The 19,695-nt window shown below is 35.1% G+C and overlaps 2 protein-coding genes across 3 annotated transcripts; one reads left to right on the top strand and one right to left on the bottom strand.

Moving 5' to 3' along the window:
• Positions 1–6,284: 6,284 nt before the first annotated feature.
• LOC114194354 (Fasciclin-like arabinogalactan family protein) lies at positions 6,285–10,289 on the bottom strand. Of its 2 annotated transcripts, XR_003606382.2 has the most exons (3): positions 10,008–10,281; positions 6,665–7,569; positions 6,285–6,567 (listed from the first exon to the last, which is right to left on the bottom strand). XR_003606382.2 is itself a non-coding variant. In XM_028084520.2 (2 exons), the coding sequence occupies exon 2, from the start codon at positions 7,468–7,470 to the stop codon at positions 6,868–6,870; it is 603 nt and encodes a 200-aa protein (XP_027940321.1). In that variant the 5' UTR covers positions 7,471–7,561; positions 10,008–10,289; the 3' UTR covers positions 6,285–6,867. The 2 variants fall into 2 exon arrangements, 1 of the variants encoding a protein (XP_027940321.1); XM_028084520.2 differs by having other exon boundaries at positions 6,285–7,561; positions 10,008–10,289.
• A 5,775-nt stretch (positions 10,290–16,064) lies between these two features.
• LOC114194353 (putative aquaporin PIP-type 7a) lies at positions 16,065–17,596 on the top strand. Its single transcript, XM_028084518.2, has 4 exons — positions 16,065–16,469; positions 16,564–16,862; positions 16,957–17,097; positions 17,211–17,596. The coding sequence occupies exons 1-4, from the start codon at positions 16,133–16,135 to the stop codon at positions 17,301–17,303; spliced, it is 870 nt and encodes a 289-aa protein (XP_027940319.1). The 5' UTR covers positions 16,065–16,132; the 3' UTR covers positions 17,304–17,596.
• The last annotated feature ends 2,099 nt before the right edge of the window (positions 17,597–19,695 follow it).

The following is a 19,695-nucleotide window of genomic DNA, read 5'->3' as shown; positions in this document are numbered from 1 at the left end:
AACTATCTCCCATATTAATTGGATATCCTTTTTATAAACAACAATGCTTTTGGAAAAGGATTTGTTTGAACTTGGGATGAACTTAGATGACTTTCAAACGAATTTCGGTCGGGGACAACGTGACCATATTTGGGCTAAGGTCGACTTGACAAAATTTCAGTCGAGATCGACTTGACTGGATTTGACTAAATTTCGGCCAGGGACGATTTTGCCTAATACGACCAAATTTTGGCCAGAGTCGACTTGGCCAAATATGGCCACATTTGGATCAGGGCCTCATCAGTCAAATTTTGGTCAGGGTTGACTCCACTAAATTCGTCGGTCGGAACCAAGTTGACTGAATATGACCAATTTTCAATCACAATCGACTAAGTTGAATATAGTCAAATTTCGTTTGGGACTTAGTCGACCGAATACGGCTAAATTTGGGCAAGTGCTGACTTGACCAAATTGTGGTCATGATGAACTTGGCTGAATTTGGTCAAATTTAGGTTAGGAACGACTTGCCTAAAGATGACCAAATTTCGATCGTGATCGACTCTGCCAAATATGGCCAAATTCAGGCCACGACAAACTCGGTCTAATTTTGGATGAGGCCAACACGACTGAATTTTGACTGGAGTCGACTCAATTAAATTCGGCCAATTCTCAATCGGGGCCAACTCGATTGAATTCGACCAAATTTTGACTAGAGCCATCTAGGCTTAATACAACAAAATTTTGGTCGCGGTTGTCTTGGCCGAATACGGTCAAATTTTGTCTAGGTCGACTTAACCCAATGCAGTCAAATTTGGGTAGGGGTGAATTCAACCGAATACTTCCAAAGTTTGTTCAGGACCAGCTGGGCCCAATTTCGATCGAGACCGACTTGACAGAATTCAGCTTAATTTTGTATAGGGTCACGTCAACTCAATCAAATACGACTCAATATGGACTCGTCTATCTCAACTTTTAGCCCAACCTAACCAAAAATATAAACTGAAAATTTGGATTGGATATTTTGGAATATCCATTTTGAAAAGTTGAGACCGACAAGACCAAATTTAGTCATTTTTGATTGAGTTGGCGTGACCCTATACAAAACTTGGCTGAATTAGGGCAAATTCTGTCAAGTCGGTCCCGATCGAGATTTGACTCGGTTGGTCCTGAAAAAATTTGGAAGTATTCAACCAAATCTGTCAAATTCTTTGGTGTCATCCCTATGGACACAAATTTCGATCCACATCCATTATTTGGATCCGAAATGGATGTGGATTAGATTTTTGATAGAGCTAACACCATAAAATTTGGCAGATTTTTTGTCGAGGCCAACATGGCCAAATTTGAGCATGGGATGAACTTCGATGACTTTCGAACAAATTTTGGTCGGGGATAATGTGACCAAATTTGTAATAAGGTCGACTTGACAAAATTTCAGTCGAGGTCGACTTGACTTGATTCGACTAAATTTCGGTCAGGGCCGATTTTGTCCAATACGACCAAATTTTGGACAGAGCCGACTTGGCCAAATATGACAACATTTGGATTGACTCCACTAAATTTGTCGGTCAGGACCGACTTGACTGAATATGGTCAATTTTTGATCACAACCAACTAAGTTAAATATAGTCAAATTTCGTTCGGGACTAATCGAACGAATACGGCTAAATTTGGGCAAGTGCCGACTTGACCAAATTTTGGTCATGGTGAACTCGACTGAATTTGGCCAAATTTAGGTTGGGACCGACTCGCCTAAATATGACCAAATTTCGATCGCGATCGACTCTGCCAAATACGACCAAATTCAGGCCAGGACCAACTCGGTCAAATTTTGGATGAGGCCAACACGACCGAATTTTGACTGGAGCCGACTCGATTAAATTCGGCCAAATTTCGGTCGTGGCCGACTCAGTTTAATACGGCCAAATTTCGATCGTGATCGAGTCATTTGAATACGGCCAAATTTCACCCTAGGTCGTCTCAACATAATACGACCAAATTTGGGTTAGGGCCGACTCGGCTAATTCTCAATCGGGGCCAACTCGATTGAATTCGACCAAATTTTGACTAGAGCCATCTAGGCTTAATACAACTAAATTTTGGTCGCGGTTGTCTTGGCCAAATACGGTCAAATTTTGTCTAGGTGTCTTAGCCCAATGCAGTCAAATTTAGGTCGGGGTGAACTCAACTGAATACTTCCAAAGTTTGTCCAGAACCAGCTGGGCCCAATTTCGATCGAGACCAACTTGACAGAATTCGACCAAATTTTGTATAGGGTCACACCAACTCAATCAAATACGACTAAATTTGGACTCGTCTGTCTCAACTTTTAGCCTAACCGAATCAAAAATATAAATTGAAAATTTGAATTGGATATTTTGGATTATCCATTTTGAAAAGTTGAGACCAACTAGCCCAAATTTAGTCGTATTTGATTGAGTTGGCGTGACCCTATACAAAACTTGGCCGAATTAGGACAAATTCTGTCAAGTCGGTCCCGATCGAGATTTGACTCGGTTGGTCCTGAAAAAATTGGGAAGTATTCGGCCAAATCTGTCAAATTCTTTGGTGTCATCCTTATGGACACAAATTTCGATCCACATCCAATATTTAGATCCAAAATGGATGTGGATTAGATTTTCGATGAGCTGACACCGTAGAATTTGGCATATTTTTTGTCGAAGTCAACGAGGTCAAATTTGAGCATGAGATGAACTTGGATGACTTTCGAACGAATTTCGGTTGGGGACAACGTGACCAAATTTGGGCTAAGGTCGACTCGACAAAATTTCAGTCGAGATCGACTTGACTCGATTCGATTAAATTTTGGCCAAGGACGATTTTGCCCAATACGACCAAATTTTGTTAAGAGCCGACTTGGCCAAATATGACCACATTTGGATCAGGGCCTGATCAGTCAAATTTTGGTCAGGGTTGACTCCACTAAATTTGCCGATCGGGACCGACTTGACTGAATATGGCCAATTTTCTATTACAACCGACTATGTTGAATATAGTCAAATTTCGTTCGGGACTTAGACGATCGAATACAGCTAAATTTCGGCAAGTGCCGACTTGACCAAATTTTGGTCATGATGAACTCGGCTGAATTTTGCCAAATTTAGGTTAGAACCGACTCGCCTAAATATGACCAAATTTCGATCTTGATCGACTCTGCCAAATACGACCAAATTCAGGCCACGACAAACTCGGTCTAATTTTGGGTGAGGCCAACACGACCAAATTTTGACTGGAGCCGACTCTATTAAATTCGACCGAACTTCGGTCGTGACCGACTCAGTTGAATACGGCCAAATTTCGATCATGACCGACTCATTTGAATACGACCAAATTTCACCCTAGGTCGTCTCAGCCCGGCTGAATTTTGCCAAATTTAGGTTAGAACCGACTCGCCTAAATATGACCAAATTTCGATCTTGATCGACTCTGCCAAATACGACCAAATTCAGGCCACGACAAACTCGGTCTAATTTTGGGTGAGGCCAACACGACCAAATTTTGACTGGAGTCGACTCTATTAAATTCGACCGAACTTCGGTCGTGACCGACTCAGTTGAATACGGCCAAATTTCGATCGTGACCGACTCATTTGAATACAACCAAATTTCACCCTAGGTCGTCTCAGCCAAATACGATCAAATTTAGGTCAGGGTCGACCCGGCCAATTCTCAACCAGGGCCAACTCGATTGAATTCGACCAAATTTAGACTGGAGCTAACTAGGCTTAATACAGCCAAATTTTGGTAGCGGTTGTCTTGGTCGAATACGGTCAAATTTTATCTAGGTCGAATTTAGCCCAATGCAGTCAAATTTGGTCGGGGTGAACTCAACCGAATACTTCCAAATTTTGTCCAGCACCAGCTGGGCCCAACTTCGATCAAGACCGACTTGACAGAATTCGGCCAAATTTTGTATAGGGTCACACCAACTCAATCAAATACGACTAAATTTGGACTCGTCTGTCTCAACTTTTAGCCTAACCTAACCAAAAATATAAACTAAAAATTTGAATTGGATATTTTGGATTATCCATTTTGAAAAGTTGAGACCAACTAGCCCAAATGTAGTCGTATTTGATTGAGTTGGCGTGACCCTATACAAAACTTGGCCGAATTAGGGCAAATTCTGTCAAGTCGTTCCCGATCGAGATTTGACTCGGTTGGTCCTGAAAAAATTTGGAAGTATTCGGCCAAATCTGTCAAATTCTTTGGTGTCATCCCTATGGACACAAATTTTGATCCACATCCATTATTTGGATCCGAAATGGATGTGGATTAGATTTTCGATAGAGCTGACACCATAGAATTTGGCAGATTTTTTGTCGAGGCCAACGAAGCCAAATTTGAGCATGTGATGAACTTGGATGACTTTCGAACGAATTTCGGTCGGGGACAACGTGACCAAATTTGGGCTAAGGTCGACTCGACAAAATTTCAGTCGAGATCGACTTGACTCGATTCGATTAAATTTTGGCCAGGGCCGATTTTGTCCAATACGACCAAATTTTGTTAAGAGCCGACTTGGCCAAATATGACCACATTTGGATCAGGGCCTGATCAATCAAATTTTGGTCATGGTTGACTCCACTAAATTTGCCGGTCGGGACCAACTTGACTGAATATGGCCAATTTTCTATTACAACAGACTAATTTGAATATAGTCAAATTTCGTTCGGGACTTAGTCGACCGAATACGGCTAAATTTGGGCAAGTGCCGACTTGACCAAATTTTGGTTATGATGAACTCGGCTGAATTTGACCAAATTTAGGTTAGGACCGACTCAGCTAAATATGACAATATTTCGATCGTGGTCGACTCTGCCAAATACGACCAAATTCGGGCCAGGACCAACTCGATCAAATTTTGGATGAGGCCAACACGACCGAATTTTGACTGGAGCCAACTCTATTAAATTCGACCGAACTTCGATCGTGACCGACTCAGTTGAATACGGCCAATTTGGGCAACACGACCGAATTTCAGAATATATAACTCAAAAATATTTCAAAATATATAATCTAGAATTCAAAAACATTAAGTTATTTATTATTACTATTTTTATATTTCCTTTCTAATCACACTTTAAAAAATCTATTTTTTAATTATTTTTCCTAATGAGACAGAGGGTTGATATCAACAATTACAAATACAGGCAGTGCCTATATTAATTTTTAACACTTTATACATTTATTGTACGAGACAGCAACTTCACAAATATAGAAGTCAAGGTCAGGAGGTTTTCTTATTTGCTACATATATAAATCTCCAAATAGCTTTTCTACATTTAAGGAATTAATTTGAAACAGATAAAACAAAAGAAGTGTAAAGAGAGTGAATATCATGTTGGAAAGCTTTTAGCTCCAAAATTCACAGTATAAAGAGATTCAGAAGCATAGAGACTATACCTATAGCATTAAGGCTACTGCAAGAAACACTCACCTTGAAAGAGATGACTTTTAACTTCCATCTTTAAGCATGATTACGCTTTACCTTCTATTGACGAAGCTTTTGCATTTTCAATTATTAAGCTGCACCAAGAAAAATATTTTGTTGTATGTGTAAGAACATATTCTTTCTTATGTTCACGGTGTCATTTTTCCACTGAAGCTTTATATAGTGGCATCAAATCAGTACCTAAATGGGTTAGAGATGTTTTAGAAATTGGCTGGCATTGGTCTTGATGAACAAGTGTCCAGCATGATATCTGAATTGTGTATACTTGTACAAAATGTTCACTGGTTATGGTTTGCCACGTATCCATTTATGGTTATTCATGGCTTTGATTTTCAATCACACAGACCCACTGGATTTTATCTTTTGGACTAAACTACAAGTACAAGAATATAATTATCAATTGCTTGTTCTGGAGTTTATTAGATAAGGCAAAGTTTCTAGTTTCTCCAAGCTTTTCTTGGGTCAATTTCATTTTGATGTTTTCATTCTGGTTTTTGCTGGAAGTTTTGTAAGTCATATGGATTGAAACAGACTGATATTCGTTCTTAAGCTTTAAACCATTCGTAACTTTGACTTTGATCACATTAATGACTGAAGAATGTCACTTTTTGCTTCAAAATCTAAGGGATAAATCAGTACAGGATTATTTTCACCCAATACAATAATATACTCAATTCCCCCACTTTTTGCTTAACTAAACATCCAATGCTTATTACCATTCTACCAAACTAGCACATTTCCATATTACTTTGTGATTAAGATCCACCAAATAACTATGGAAGCCGAAAAGTCAAAAACAAATAAGAAAATTGGGAACTTGAGAGGGTGTATACTATCTAGCAAATGGTGAGGATCCATTCCTTTTACTGACACAAACCAATCCAACACTCACTTTCTAAAATATCTTTTTAACTTAAAAGCCTATTTGTTTTATAAAATAAAAAAGACCTAAATACAAACTTTTTTTTATAAAATAATGAATCCAAACATCTAGCTAACTATTACAAATCTTCCTTCAAAAAATATTATACATATGGTGGAATCGCATATGGTGGAATCTTCCTTCAAACTATTGATCATGGTATTTGAAAAGAAGAATAAAGAAATCAAAATCTGCAAAGCCAAGTCAAAATGAGTTGGAAGTGATTCGCTGCAAACCAAATCGACATTGGGAAAAGACAGTTTATTCTGAAGGAAAAAAGGCACTGACAGTTTATCTGAATGAAGAATGGCACAAAGAAAAGCCAGAAGGTCTTTGTGCAGCAGATCTGTATCCTTCACGTCGCTAATAATCCTTTTAGAGTGTATTGATCCTCATAATTGATGTTGGTAATGCACCAAGTTCAGCGAAGGTTGTGATTCTTGGAGTTCCAGGAGGGACACTGTTATTTCCAACAGTTACTGAATAAGCATTCAATCCTCATCTGAATCATTGTCAGATAGAACCGATTGCTCAAATTCAGCATCCATAATAATCCCATCCATGAGATGCACAACAATCTCTTTTTTTCTAACATCTACTATTTCTGATCGAATCCTGTTAACAACAAGCATTCCATCGATGTCTTTTGAAATGTACAATGGAAATCCAGATAACGAATCATAGTTCACAAGCTCACCCCATTTCACATTAGAGGAAGAAAGTGCTCGAGGGACAGTTGAAAATCCCAAAATACGAGTCAAAATCGCAAAAGTATCATTAAACCTGTCCGATTTCAAAGCATCGTTCACCGACAGACGCAGATCTCGCTTAAACGCTTCCTCGGACGGAACAAACATGGTAAAAGCAAGATCTTGCGGCAACATGTCAATCATCATTTCTCCAAACTTGCCCAAGTTGCCATCTTGAAGGGAAACTTTTCTGGATCTCGTTATTGGGTAAAACCCCATTGCACTTTCCTTTGTTGGGGCATCCGGAAGCTTGAGAAATGTCATGGTCACGATAAAAAAACAGCATACACATACCAACAAGCTCACAAGAGCAATTGAATGCTTCAAAACTTGACGCCTCCTCATTTTGATGAAATTCAGTACCCCAATAGTTGAATAGTTGCTATTCTCAAAATAAAGATCTTAACTTTTGACCATGGTCAACAAAATCCAACACCTGAGTCTCTAAAACAAGAAAAGGAGAGTTAATGTTGAAGGGTCATAATAAACGAAACTAAATAAAGTACAATATCCATTAATAAGTGAATCTTTAAGGGATCAGAAACTACTAGGAACTCAACTGCAGTCAAATGATCAATTGACAATTTGAGACTAGTGAATAATTGATCTTGGTATCAAAGAAACAAGTTATACCCAGTTAAACATCTAGTTATCGTCGCCCCTGATGGTGACTATACTTTGTTATTTACTTCCATATTCTTTTAATAAGTATAATTGGACACAGTGTTGATTTGGTCTAAGTTGACCAAATAGTTTATACTTATTCATTCTTTTAAATTAATTTTGTAAGAAGTTGTAGAACAAAAGTTACAAGTCTTACATTACAAAAGTTAAAAGGATATTTTATGCATAAAGTCAGCTTTTAAGGACTATTAAGATTAATCCTGAATATTAATGGGATAGGTTTATATGAATGTAAAGAGGGTGGATATGATAAGACATAGACACTTAGAATGCTCTAACTTAGAGTCTCCATACTTCTTAACTATAACACTTTGACTTCCATCGGGGTGTCTAGTGAAACCTTTCCCATACCCCTTTTTCTCAAGAAAATCCTACTCCAACATTAGGTGATAACAAAATTATAAATTTCAATTTCAATTCCTTTGTGCTACAAGATTGGTTAATAAAAGATGATAATAAATTATTTTTATAATTAATGTTATGTGCATATTTTTTATGCATACATTTTGTGTCTCCCTAATTTTTACTTGGGAGCAATACCTAAGAGTTATCATGGAGGAACGGTTATAAGAACTTGGAATATAGGTTTTAATGAGACAACTAGCCATTGTAAGAGTTCTCTCTGAGCCACTGTGAGAGCTCTCTCATCGAGCCATAATAGGAAAGAAATCAATGATTCGTTTAAGACTTGAGAGGATGCATGGCGATATATATGATTTCGACCTACCAACTTTAAAGTAAGTCTTGTCGCTTAATGACCTAAGTCTATCAGCTCAGATTTGTGAAAGGTTGTTCGATCGCAATATAATCACTTGTTCGATGTAATGACAAGTATTTATCTAGTTTTATGGAAAGTTGTTTAATTACAAATATCTTATTAATTATTCAGAATGTCACTCAATTATTATAATAAAGATATCCGATCAACTTGAAGACAAATGTTCCGCTTCCAATCTTTATCTATCCTTATAGTATGAAGAATTATAACTATGGGAGCTATGTCGTGTTAGACCCATTTCTAACCTTTACCTAGTTTTATATATCTATTTTCCGACTAGCATACTTGATCACATGGGAGATCACACAAATACTGTATAAACAATAATGAAATTATAGCATTTATATCAAAATAATGAACTAATTTAGTTAAGAAAAGCAATAATTGTTTATAAGGACACTTTTTAAATAAGGTTTGGTTTTGAGAATTATTCAGATTTCTCGGAACATTAATGAGGCAGATTATATAAATATAAAAAGAGCATATGATTCAAAATACACAAATACTTAGAACAAGTCAATTTTGAGTGATTATTATTCTTAGCATATATCATTATTGTAATATTGTTATCAGTATCTAAGAGACTATATTGATTTATTTTTAAAAAAATGGGACGAAATTGAAAAAATGTCATAATATTGAAATGAAAAAAAGCCAAGAAAAGTGTAGGACCGCTCCAACCAAAATTTGCAGGAGGTGATGCGTCGTGCCTTTAGGCAGAGTAGAATGACCAACAAATAAATTTTCCAAAAGACTCCAATATATTAAACGATAATTAGTCTTTAAGAAAACAAAATTTAGTATGAAAACAAAAATCCCAGGCCAAAAACCCTAGGTCCTATTACATTCACTCGATTTTCAATTGAATATTGTCTGGTGAGTTAGAAAAACTCATAAAAGGGTGATGAACCTCCTAATATAAACCATAAGTACATGGTTATTAACCCAAATTCCACTGCATATCTAATCTTTTATCACTTGACAACAAAACACGGGCAACGAATAAAGTGTAAACTATGGTGATAGTAACAGTGAATTCATCCTTCTAATATTGCAAAATTTCCTTCAGAACAACACCGATCATTTAAATAGCTTGCATCCAAAACGACGATTTCTTCAACCTTCTACGCTATTTCCATAATTAACCTAGCAAACAAAATCCATAGACCCGCATATATCCCTTTCTCTTTTACTTTTTTTTTTCAATAAAAACGGAATATGAGAAGCCAACACGTATATAGAAATCCCTGAAATGCGAAAAAAAAAAATACTTCGAAAAAATAATACTTTGCCGAAACCAAGCGATCTTAATCATTCAATTTAACTTTTTGGAATTATCCGCATTAAGAAATTGGATTTTTTTTGGGGGGGATTAAGTTAATTAAGTGCAGAAGAGAGAAAGGAAGAAATGAATGAGAACCTGGAATCGGAGAAGCGAGGGGGAAGAGGTGTTTGGTGGTTCCATAGGATGAAGGAAGATGCGTTTGTGGAGAAGGTGAAAAGAGTGAAGGCGACGCAGCAACAGAGGAGAAGCTTTATCTTCTCATTTAACGGTCGAGATCGCGCAGAACCGCAATAGCTCCCTCTCGTCACCGCCGCAAGGAATGCGTGCAGCCAGGCCAAACCGGCCCGTTTCAGCCTAACTTTTAGGACTGTTTCAATTTATTTTCAATATTTTGTCAAAGATATTTAATTATACAATTTTCATGTTGTAAGAGTGTTTCAAAAAACTTGTTTCCAAAGATATTTCAAAATTCCTGTTCCAATAATCGTTTTCTATTATTTCGTTTTATTCCAGAAATTCTGTTTTGAAAATCTGATTTCAGAATTTCTCTTTCAAAAATTTCGTTCCAATAATTTTATTTTATAAATTTTGAAAAGCCTATTTGAGAAAGTTTCTAGAATATATATTCTGGAAGTCACTTTTTCATAAGTAAAATAATCGTTTTAACAATTGTGGGAGTGTCCAAAGAAATTGTGAGCGTGTGCTAAGATATTGTCGGGGATGCAGGAAGTAAAAGCCTTTTGTTTATTTAGGAAAACAGTATGATTTCATATTGGGCCTTAAACCTAAAGCCTAATAGGAGAATAATATGTTAAGAGGTCTGAGGTGTGAGGTCCGAACCAAAAACCTAACAAATATTTTTTTGTAACTTGAAGCAAAAAGTGAAGTTAGGGATGGCAAAAATATTCGCGTCCGTCGATATCTGTAGATAAAATTTATGACGGATACCCACGAATATTTTTTATCTGCGGGTAACGGATAGCGGATATTTTAATATCCGCTTATAAACAGGTCGGGTACGGGTATCATACTATCTGTATCCGCGGGTATCCGTTACCCACAAAAAATTAAAATTAAAATTTAATTTATATTTTATTAAGTTCAATTTAATTAAAATTAAATGTATATTTTATTACGTCAAATTTAATTATAATTATAGAGTAATTTAATTTATATTTTTTTATAATTTTATATTAAAAAATTTATAAAATATTTTTTTTAAAATATTTGCGGATATCGGGTATCCACGGGTACCCGCGAATTTTAAAAATATCCACGGATATTTTTTAAGCAAATACACGATGGGTGGGTAAAGGGCGAATTTTTTTTTGACAAGTTGAATTGCTGGTAGGCACTATCCATACTCGACTCGATCCATTGTCATTTCTAAATATAGTTGTTCAACTCATCTTAACATGAAGATTGATTATTAAATTATTAAAGGATAATTTAATTAAAAGTATTAAATATTAAAAATAGTTGTCTGTTGTGTAATTTCCAATAGCCATCCCACATTTTTCTATCACCTATCATTATATTTCATGTTTTGTTAAGAACTTTCGAAAACCAACGTCTTGGAATTTTTTAATTCTTTAAGATAAGTATACACATTAATGTGGATAATAACATCGATTATATTAATAATGAATAAAAATATATCATCCTTAACTTTCTTTTATATCACATACGTTACGTGTGAAATATTATAACTCTAAAATGATAAACAAAACAAATAAAAGCTGAAGTTTAGTGATTGCCTTTTGAATATATTTATTATTTGTTTGTACCATAAAAGTGTCTTCATGAATATCTAGTATTTTTCTCTGTCAGTTATCATTGTACTAGTTGATTTTCCATAGGAGACTTTAGCTTTTTAGCATTAATACATTAAGAAACACTGATGACATAGTGTTCTCTCCATCCTCACCCTAATTTTGTAACTTTGATATTTCAATTAGATAAATAGAAAATTTTTACACCTTTTGATGCTATTTTCTTTTTCTAAAATATATCCCTTTCCCAAATTCTCCAATAAATAAGTTTTAAAAGCAAAAGAGTAACTCCTTAATTAAAAGGTAAATGATAATGGTGTTAGGAATCTAAGTACGAGTGTACAGAAAAGTTGTCTCGTTAAGAAGAACAGTGGTATAGAAAATGGCAGAAAAGGAATACTTATGATTAAAAATGTTTTCGCTAGAGAGAGGTGTACCAATGTGATTGAAGGAACTTATCCTTGAGGGAGAGATGATTAAGGTCTAAGTCTCATATTGTCTAAAAATGATAAAGTACAATACTATATAAAAATAAAGATCCATAAACTCATAACCGTCAAGTTTTGGGTCGAAAGTGACATCAACATCTTATGTAATTAGACTCAAATCTCATTGATGTTTGCTCTCCCCGATAAAAATTCATCTGTAAACCTAACACATGACTGACTGAAAATAATGTTCAACGCGAAATGCAGCATATCTATTCCTGAAGTAACAAGAAAATAATAATAATATATAAAAATATGCTGACGACTGCAAGGAAATTCTTTTCCTTTTGCTTTCACTTAAAGGTATAGTGATTGAAACAATTAATTATGGCACTATTAATGAGCCTAATCCTTCCCCTCCAAATAGATAGACCTGAACAAAAGTGTAATTAACAAGAAAGAACCATTAATTTTTTTCTTTATCTGGAGCCAAATTCGTGAAGAAATTTTGCAAACTTGAAATGCAAATTAGTTCATTAAGCATATTAAAAATTATGGCATGACATACGAGTCTGTGGCTTATCAACACAAACCTGTGGCCCAAATTTCGCAGACGGTCTCGAATGATTAATTTATTATATAATTTAACATATGGTATAGTGTCATTAGTGGCTGTACTTTGAGGATAAGAATAATATTAACAAAGAAAAACAATGCATCGCAAGAGAGAAATAATCACCCACTTTGTAAAGTTTTATCCACACATTTATTCAAATATATAGTCTGTTTCTCTTAACATGAAAAGGACTGCTAATGGTGACCACAGAAAGCCATCATTTCGAGAACAATAAATTATTGTCAAAACAGTGACACAAGAACCACTTTATACTAGAAGTTTCCAAGCTTTCAAATTTAAAATATATATTATGGTAAATCTTCCTATTATTATATATTTATATACCTAGCCACGATAGGTGCCAGGTTTTGGTTTTTCCCCTGCTGGGGTCAGAGAAAATTGAAAGTTGTAATTACTATTAAATTCATAATTATATTAATTCACGGCTTGCTATTTTTTTATTATAATCGAACAAGTGTTAGGTATCACATAAACTAATATAATAGTTATAATTAAGGACCACAAATTATGTTTGTATAATATTTTATATTGTTGTACAAACATTTAAATATAGACAATTTATATGTAACATTAAGAAAAGACTGTACTTGTACCTCTTAAGATACAAGTAAAATACGTGCTCTTACATTGCCATGTAACCTGGTATCAAACTTTATATAATTAAAATAATCTAAAATCACCTAATTATAGTACGCACAGCTGTTTTAATTGATTAAAAATTGGTTCAATTCAACTGTTTCTCCATCCATGTTCCTGTGCTTAATGAATTTTGAGATATTGATAAATTGGACAACTAATCAAATTCTATCATATTGATTTCCTCAATTTTCATTTTTCACTCTATAAACAACTAAGAACTTTTACCTTTTAAGAGATGTGTTTATCAGTTTTATGTGTTGATGTTTGTCTTTCAGTCCACTCCTCTTAATAGCCGATGAAATAATTAGGTCTTTAATAAACAATAAATTTTTAAAAAAAAGTTATTTGATATCATTCGACTACTATTTTTAACTAGATAAAATATTCTTAACAAAAAATAACTTTTATACTTTTAGACAAAAAATATAAAGTAAATAATAATGAAAGATAGTGTCAAATGATAATAAAAAAAAAATTATATCAAAATATCAATATCCTAAACTTTACTAGGATAAACTCTATTATTCAATATCTTGATATTATATTAAAAAATAAATTTTAAGTCTATCTCAATTTTACACACCAATTCATAATGTGTGATTTACTCTTATAAATATAATATAAATTAATTTTATCTCTAATTGATACGATGTAGTTGATATAAGACTTCCAACAAAACAAAATTGTAATTTTTATCTGGCATTTAGTGTGTTATTTATTTTTTAAGTCACTTTTATTATTTTATTTTTTTGTTCTTGAATGAACAATGCTTTATTTGTTGTAATGATAGAGATATTTCATTGTCTACATATAAATTTTCTGAAAAGAAAGGAGACATACAAAACAGAAATTTTATAGGGAAGTGAACAATCAAAGTGGAGTTGTGATCTCTCACTCAAACAGAAAGCATAATGCAAATTGCAAAAAGGGGTTCAGAAAATGCCTAGCTATTTTGTGTGTGTGTTTCTGAATTAGAAGCCACAAGACAAAAAATATAAAGAAGAGTGTAGGACCCTGCCACCCAAATTCTGCCTGGAGCTGATGCATCCCTAAACCTTGTGCCCTTTGCCAGATTAGAATGACCAACTCATAAATTTTCCAAAAGATTCCAATGTTTTTCCTCACAATTCAAAACTCAACACCATCAACAACCCTTCCTTTTATTAATCTTATCCTTACAAGTCACTCACACTAATCAACCCACTAAACTAATGCATATATTAGCTAACTAATACTTATAAACAACAACGCTCCAACCATATTCAAATTCTTTATTCTGGTTTTGCTTCACGACTTTTGTATCTCTGCGTATTACCAGAGGAAAAGCTGCAATTTTTATTATTATCCACAAAAAAAAATGAAAGCTACAGTTATATATATGATCATTGTCTCATCCACGAGAAAGAAACAAAATATATTAAAGGGCTCATTATGCTTGCTTCAATTCAACCATGTAGAATTAACATTATTTAATAATGGACGTGAGATAAGTTAATCACTGACATCCATGTGCCGACCATGTTTTACAAATCAAAAGGAAGAAATGTTTGTATATATATAATAATTAACGGACACAAAAACCTTCTGTGTTCATCATTATCGCTCTATTCTTTTTGTTTTCTGAAAAACCCTGTTCATCTAATCATTGATGAATATTTCAAATTTCCTGCAACTCCCTACCGTATAGTTTTTTCATAATATCGAAATGATGACATGGATTTGCGAACACAAACAATTAAACATTTGTTTCGAATAGCAACGGCATCTTCTAATTTATTACATGTACTTTTTTCTTGGTTTAGAATTATTATTCCACAATAATCAATGCACATATAGAATAACTTTAATTCATATTCAACTTAAATTTATTATATTAAATTGTGTTACCTTATTGTTTTTGTATTTGAAAGGTAAAAATAGACAGTAAATTTTCTTTCTTAAAGTACAACTCACTCGGTGTCTTAAATAGTCTGAAATAAACAAATCATTTTAAATACTATTTTTTTCAAATTAGTGTCGAACTAAAAATATAAAATTAATAAGTAATTAAAACTTTAATTACTTATTAATTGAAGAGAGAAGATAACTAAATTATACATTAAAAATCTGAAAATTGCTTGCATGGTTGTTTGATGTGTGGGTTTACGTGTGGTTCAATGGAGCCAAATCCTAAAAAAGTAAAAACTCAAACAAAAAGAGAAAAAAACTGTAGACACCTGACAGCAGTAACAGCGAACTAACAGTGGGGCAGAGTATTTGCGTGTTGGTTTCAAATTCTCGAATGCACCGTGCCGATGCATGAGGTGGTGACACGTGTCTTTTGCAGGCGCGAGTTCAACGTGATTATTTGTCGAGTCTCGACAACAGCACCGCCCATGAGCAAGCGCAGCGAAGGACCACGTAGAATTCGGTCCCTGCAACTGTATCCGTCAAAACAAAACGTTTTACCCTTCTTCTGTTAACTTTTTTCCAGGTTCCGTTATTTCAAACCACGGTAATCCACGTCCACGTTCCAGTGCTGCGCGGAACATGGTCGGTCTTTCTAGGAGTGGTTGGAATCACGCCAGCTAGGACAAACCCCATCAATCATTGGTCTCTATCAAACAAAACAATAAAAAATTCAACATATTACGCTTGCGGGACCCACTCCCACTACCCTCACCCTCAGTTCTATTAACTCTAACTCATTAGGATTATAAATCCGCACCTTCCTCCTTACCCTATCACACTCACGCACTCACAACTCACAGGAATCCGAGGCAAGAACAGGGAGAAGAAAAAAACATGGAGGGGAAGGAGCAGGATGTGTCGTTGGGAGCGAACAAGTTCCCGGAGAGACAACCGATTGGTACGGCGGCGCAGAGCCAAGACGACGGCAAGGACTACCAGGAGCCACCGCCAGCGCCGCTTTTTGAGCCCTCAGAGCTTACTTCATGGTCCTTCTACAGAGCAGGGATAGCAGAGTTTGTAGCAACTTTTCTGTTTCTCTACATCACCATCTTAACCGTCATGGGCGTCCTCAGGTCTCCCACCAAGTGCCAATCCGTTGGTATTCAAGGAATCGCTTGGGCCTTCGGTGGCATGATCTTCGCCCTCGTTTACTGCACCGCCGGAATCTCAGGTTCATTTTTTTTTTCTCAACATCTCAGGAAAAAAATCCTTTTTTTTTAGTTGTTAAAGATAAACAACGTTGTTTGTTTGTGTTTGTGGTGCAGGTGGTCACATAAACCCTGCGGTTACCTTTGGGCTGTTCTTGGCAAGGAAATTGTCGTTGACCAGAGCGTTGTTCTACATAGTGATGCAAGTGTTGGGTGCTATCGCTGGCGCCGGAGTGGTGAAGGGTTTCGAGGGAAAAACCAGATACGGTGCATTGAACGGTGGTGCCAACTTTGTTGCCCCAGGTTACACAAAAGGTGACGGACTTGGTGCTGAAATTGTCGGCACCTTCATCCTTGTTTACACCGTTTTCTCAGCCACCGATGCCAAACGTAGCGCCAGAGACTCTCACGTCCCCGTAAGCGTCTACCTCTTTCTTCCTCTTAATTAATAGAAGTACACAAGTCTGGTGGAGCTAACTAATTGTGTGGTTTGGTTGAATACGTAACTAGATTCTGGCACCTTTACCAATTGGGTTCGCTGTGTTCTTGGTTCACTTGGCCACCATCCCCATCACCGGAACCGGTATCAACCCTGCTCGTAGTCTCGGCGCTGCCATCATCTTCAACAAAGACCTTGGCTGGGACGATCACGTGAGATATTTAATTTCATTCTTTCTTTCTGTTCGGCCAATTTTAGGGTTTTCGGGAAAACCAATCTCGACCGTCTGATCTCTGACGCTAATTGATTGTCTCTTTTTGTGCAGTGGATCTTCTGGGTGGGACCATTCATCGGTGCGGCTCTCGCTGCCCTCTACCACCAGGTCGTAATCCGCGCCATTCCCTTCAAGTCCAAGTGATTGAATCGAACGGTTCATGGTTAATGGTTAACCAATCAAGCAATGTTTGTGGGTTTTTCGGTTTCATTTTATCCAATGATCTGTTTTATCTTTTTTTTTCTTTTAATTTAAAGTGTTGTATTTTGTATGTAAAGATGTAAACTTATGATTATTATTAGGTGGTGCATGTGTCGCGTAATGGGCCAAGTTATCCTCCGCTTTTAAGTTGGAAGAGGCCCAGCGCATGTGTGATGTACGGCTGTGATTGTGTATTATTATGCAAAATCAAAAATAACACCAGAGTCATTTATGCATCTTTTATAATATTATTTTTATTTTTGGTGTCCTCCCTGTAATTTTTGTCCTCTTCCCTGAAATATAAGTGAAGGTTGGGTTTCTTTATCCACGCCTGTGGCCGTTATTAGTAGCCAGGGATAATGAAAAATGCATGGAGTGAAGTTGTGAAAAGAGTGGGGTTGGAAAGTAGGTGTGTGTGGGTGGGTGGTGCTGTCTATTGCCTAAGCTGGGACCACTTTCCTCGTCAATAATGCTCATTCGGTAGTGTTGTCTATTTAATAATGATTTCTGATCATAGCCCAGAGAAAAATAAATAAATAATGTACATTATTTTTGTTTTTTATTAAATAAACTTAGGATAAGCTTCATCTTGCCAACGGGATAGTATTTTCTTCTAGTTACTTCCATGGAACCCTTCCCTCTAGAGACGTGGCACGCGTGAGGAGCATCGGAGAAGAAAGCGTTAATAATGTGACACGTGTATCGTTGCTTTTGTTTATCGAAAGAAAAGAAAGTGATTTTATGGTTTTTTAATTGTCTTCACGGATTCGTGAGCAAGAGAAGGGATAAGGATTTGGGGACATGGTATCGTCTTCTTCTGAGAGGTTTAATTTCGTGTTTTGCAATTTAGCAAACATCCAATTTCGCTCCTTCCAACATTCTTTTAGTGATCCGACTAACACCGTTGGATTAAATCTAATGGTGGGAAATGATTCGGAACCCATGGTACCCGATTCATCTTGCCTTATGCCAATTCTATCTTTGATGCGACTGTTATCTAACATTTTACCGTACCGTGTTACTTCAATTGTTTTTTATATGACTTTTACATCGTATTAACTAAGTATTATGTTTTTTTGTTTGTTTTTGTAATTAATCTTTAAAGACATGATTTGGTTATTTTAATAATTAAATCATTTAAAGTGTAAAATAACTAAATGTAAACAACTTAAAACATAAATTTTACTATACCTTTTTATTTTTTATCAATAATTTAATACGTAAATTATTTAAAATGTATGTATAAATTAAAGTATAAAATAATGGAGGCAAAGTTTTCCTAAATTTAATAAAATCCAATGAAAATAAGAATGTATATTAAAAACTTAAATTCACCTTGGTCTTGTTCCGAATCCTTGTAGAGAATAATTGAATGAGCTAAATCTGCCTACTTACTTATTGTATGACTGATATTTTTTAATAAATAACTCCAACTCATCGATAATTCGCCTTAGAACTCTATACGCTTAAATTCATATTTAAATAGAATTGATTGTCCAATTAGTAAAATATTGAAAGAAAAAAAAGAACTGCGGTTGCATTACTTAAATAGCAATGATGTCCAATTACATTAAAATAAAAATGTATTCACGGGTCCATTCTGAAGCCATAACCACAAGTTATACGAATGGGGTAAAAGAAAAACAATAAAAAAGACTTGAATTGAAATGATAAATGTCTCGATTGCATATTTCTTTATGTTACCAAACAAGTAAGATAAGATGTCTATTTCGATCTCTCGTCATTCACCTTACTTATGTCATTTTATTATTTCCTAAGGAATCACTCTCCTTCCTTTCACAACCCTATTTACAAAATATTTCACCAATATTTCTTACTATTTTTAATAACTTATTTATCGGAAGTGTTCACTCACTATCTATTCTGTATAAAAATATATATTTCATTTCTTTTTATTTTTCAAATATTTATAAAAAATGTTGAGACTTTCAAAAAAAAATTACATAAGAGATGTATTATCAATTAGATATGAGGCTAATTCACTTATAAAGAATTGACATCATTTTCTCAATCCAAAACTTTAAAGCAATTAATTTATTCTTCATCGTTGTATAGTACTCAACTTTACCATTTTTACTCAATATGATACTTAGACTCATACTTGAATATCCAACAATCTCTCTCAATCTAACAATCCTTTTCAAGAGTTTCTTCACATTAGTACTTCCTATCTCTAGCTTTCACATTTCACACCCTTTACTTGTGACGCCGTTTACATAACGAGACACGTTTGCTTGATCTTTCGTCACGAAAACTTTCAATATAAAATCAAATTCATATGAGTCAATCACCCAAACAAACCTTACTTAGGCTT

Source organism: Vigna unguiculata, chromosome 8 (assembly GCF_037176805.1).
Source record: "Vigna unguiculata cultivar grain cowpea cultivar isolate G323 ecotype 2 chromosome 8, ASM3717680v1, whole genome shotgun sequence".
In the NCBI taxonomy this organism is placed as follows: domain Eukaryota; kingdom Viridiplantae; phylum Streptophyta; class Magnoliopsida; order Fabales; family Fabaceae; genus Vigna; species Vigna unguiculata.
The sequence above is the reverse complement of the archived record's forward strand: the minus strand, read 5'-3'. Positions and strand labels throughout refer to the sequence as shown.

Excerpts from the sequence above, each read along its gene's own strand:
- LOC114194354 (XM_028084520.2), bottom strand. The coding sequence starts at position 7,470 with ATGAGGAGGCGTCAAGTTTTGAAGCATTCAATTGCTCTTGTGAGCTTG.
- LOC114194353 (XM_028084518.2), top strand. The coding sequence starts at position 16,133 with ATGGAGGGGAAGGAGCAGGATGTGTCGTTGGGAGCGAACAAGTTCCCG. Across the intron at positions 16,470-16,563 it reads CTGCACCGCCGGAATCTCAG|GTGGTCACATAAACCCTGCG; the intron begins GTTCATTTTTTT and ends TTTGTGGTGCAG. Across the intron at positions 17,098-17,210 it reads ACCTTGGCTGGGACGATCAC|TGGATCTTCTGGGTGGGACC; the intron begins GTGAGATATTTA and ends CTTTTTGTGCAG.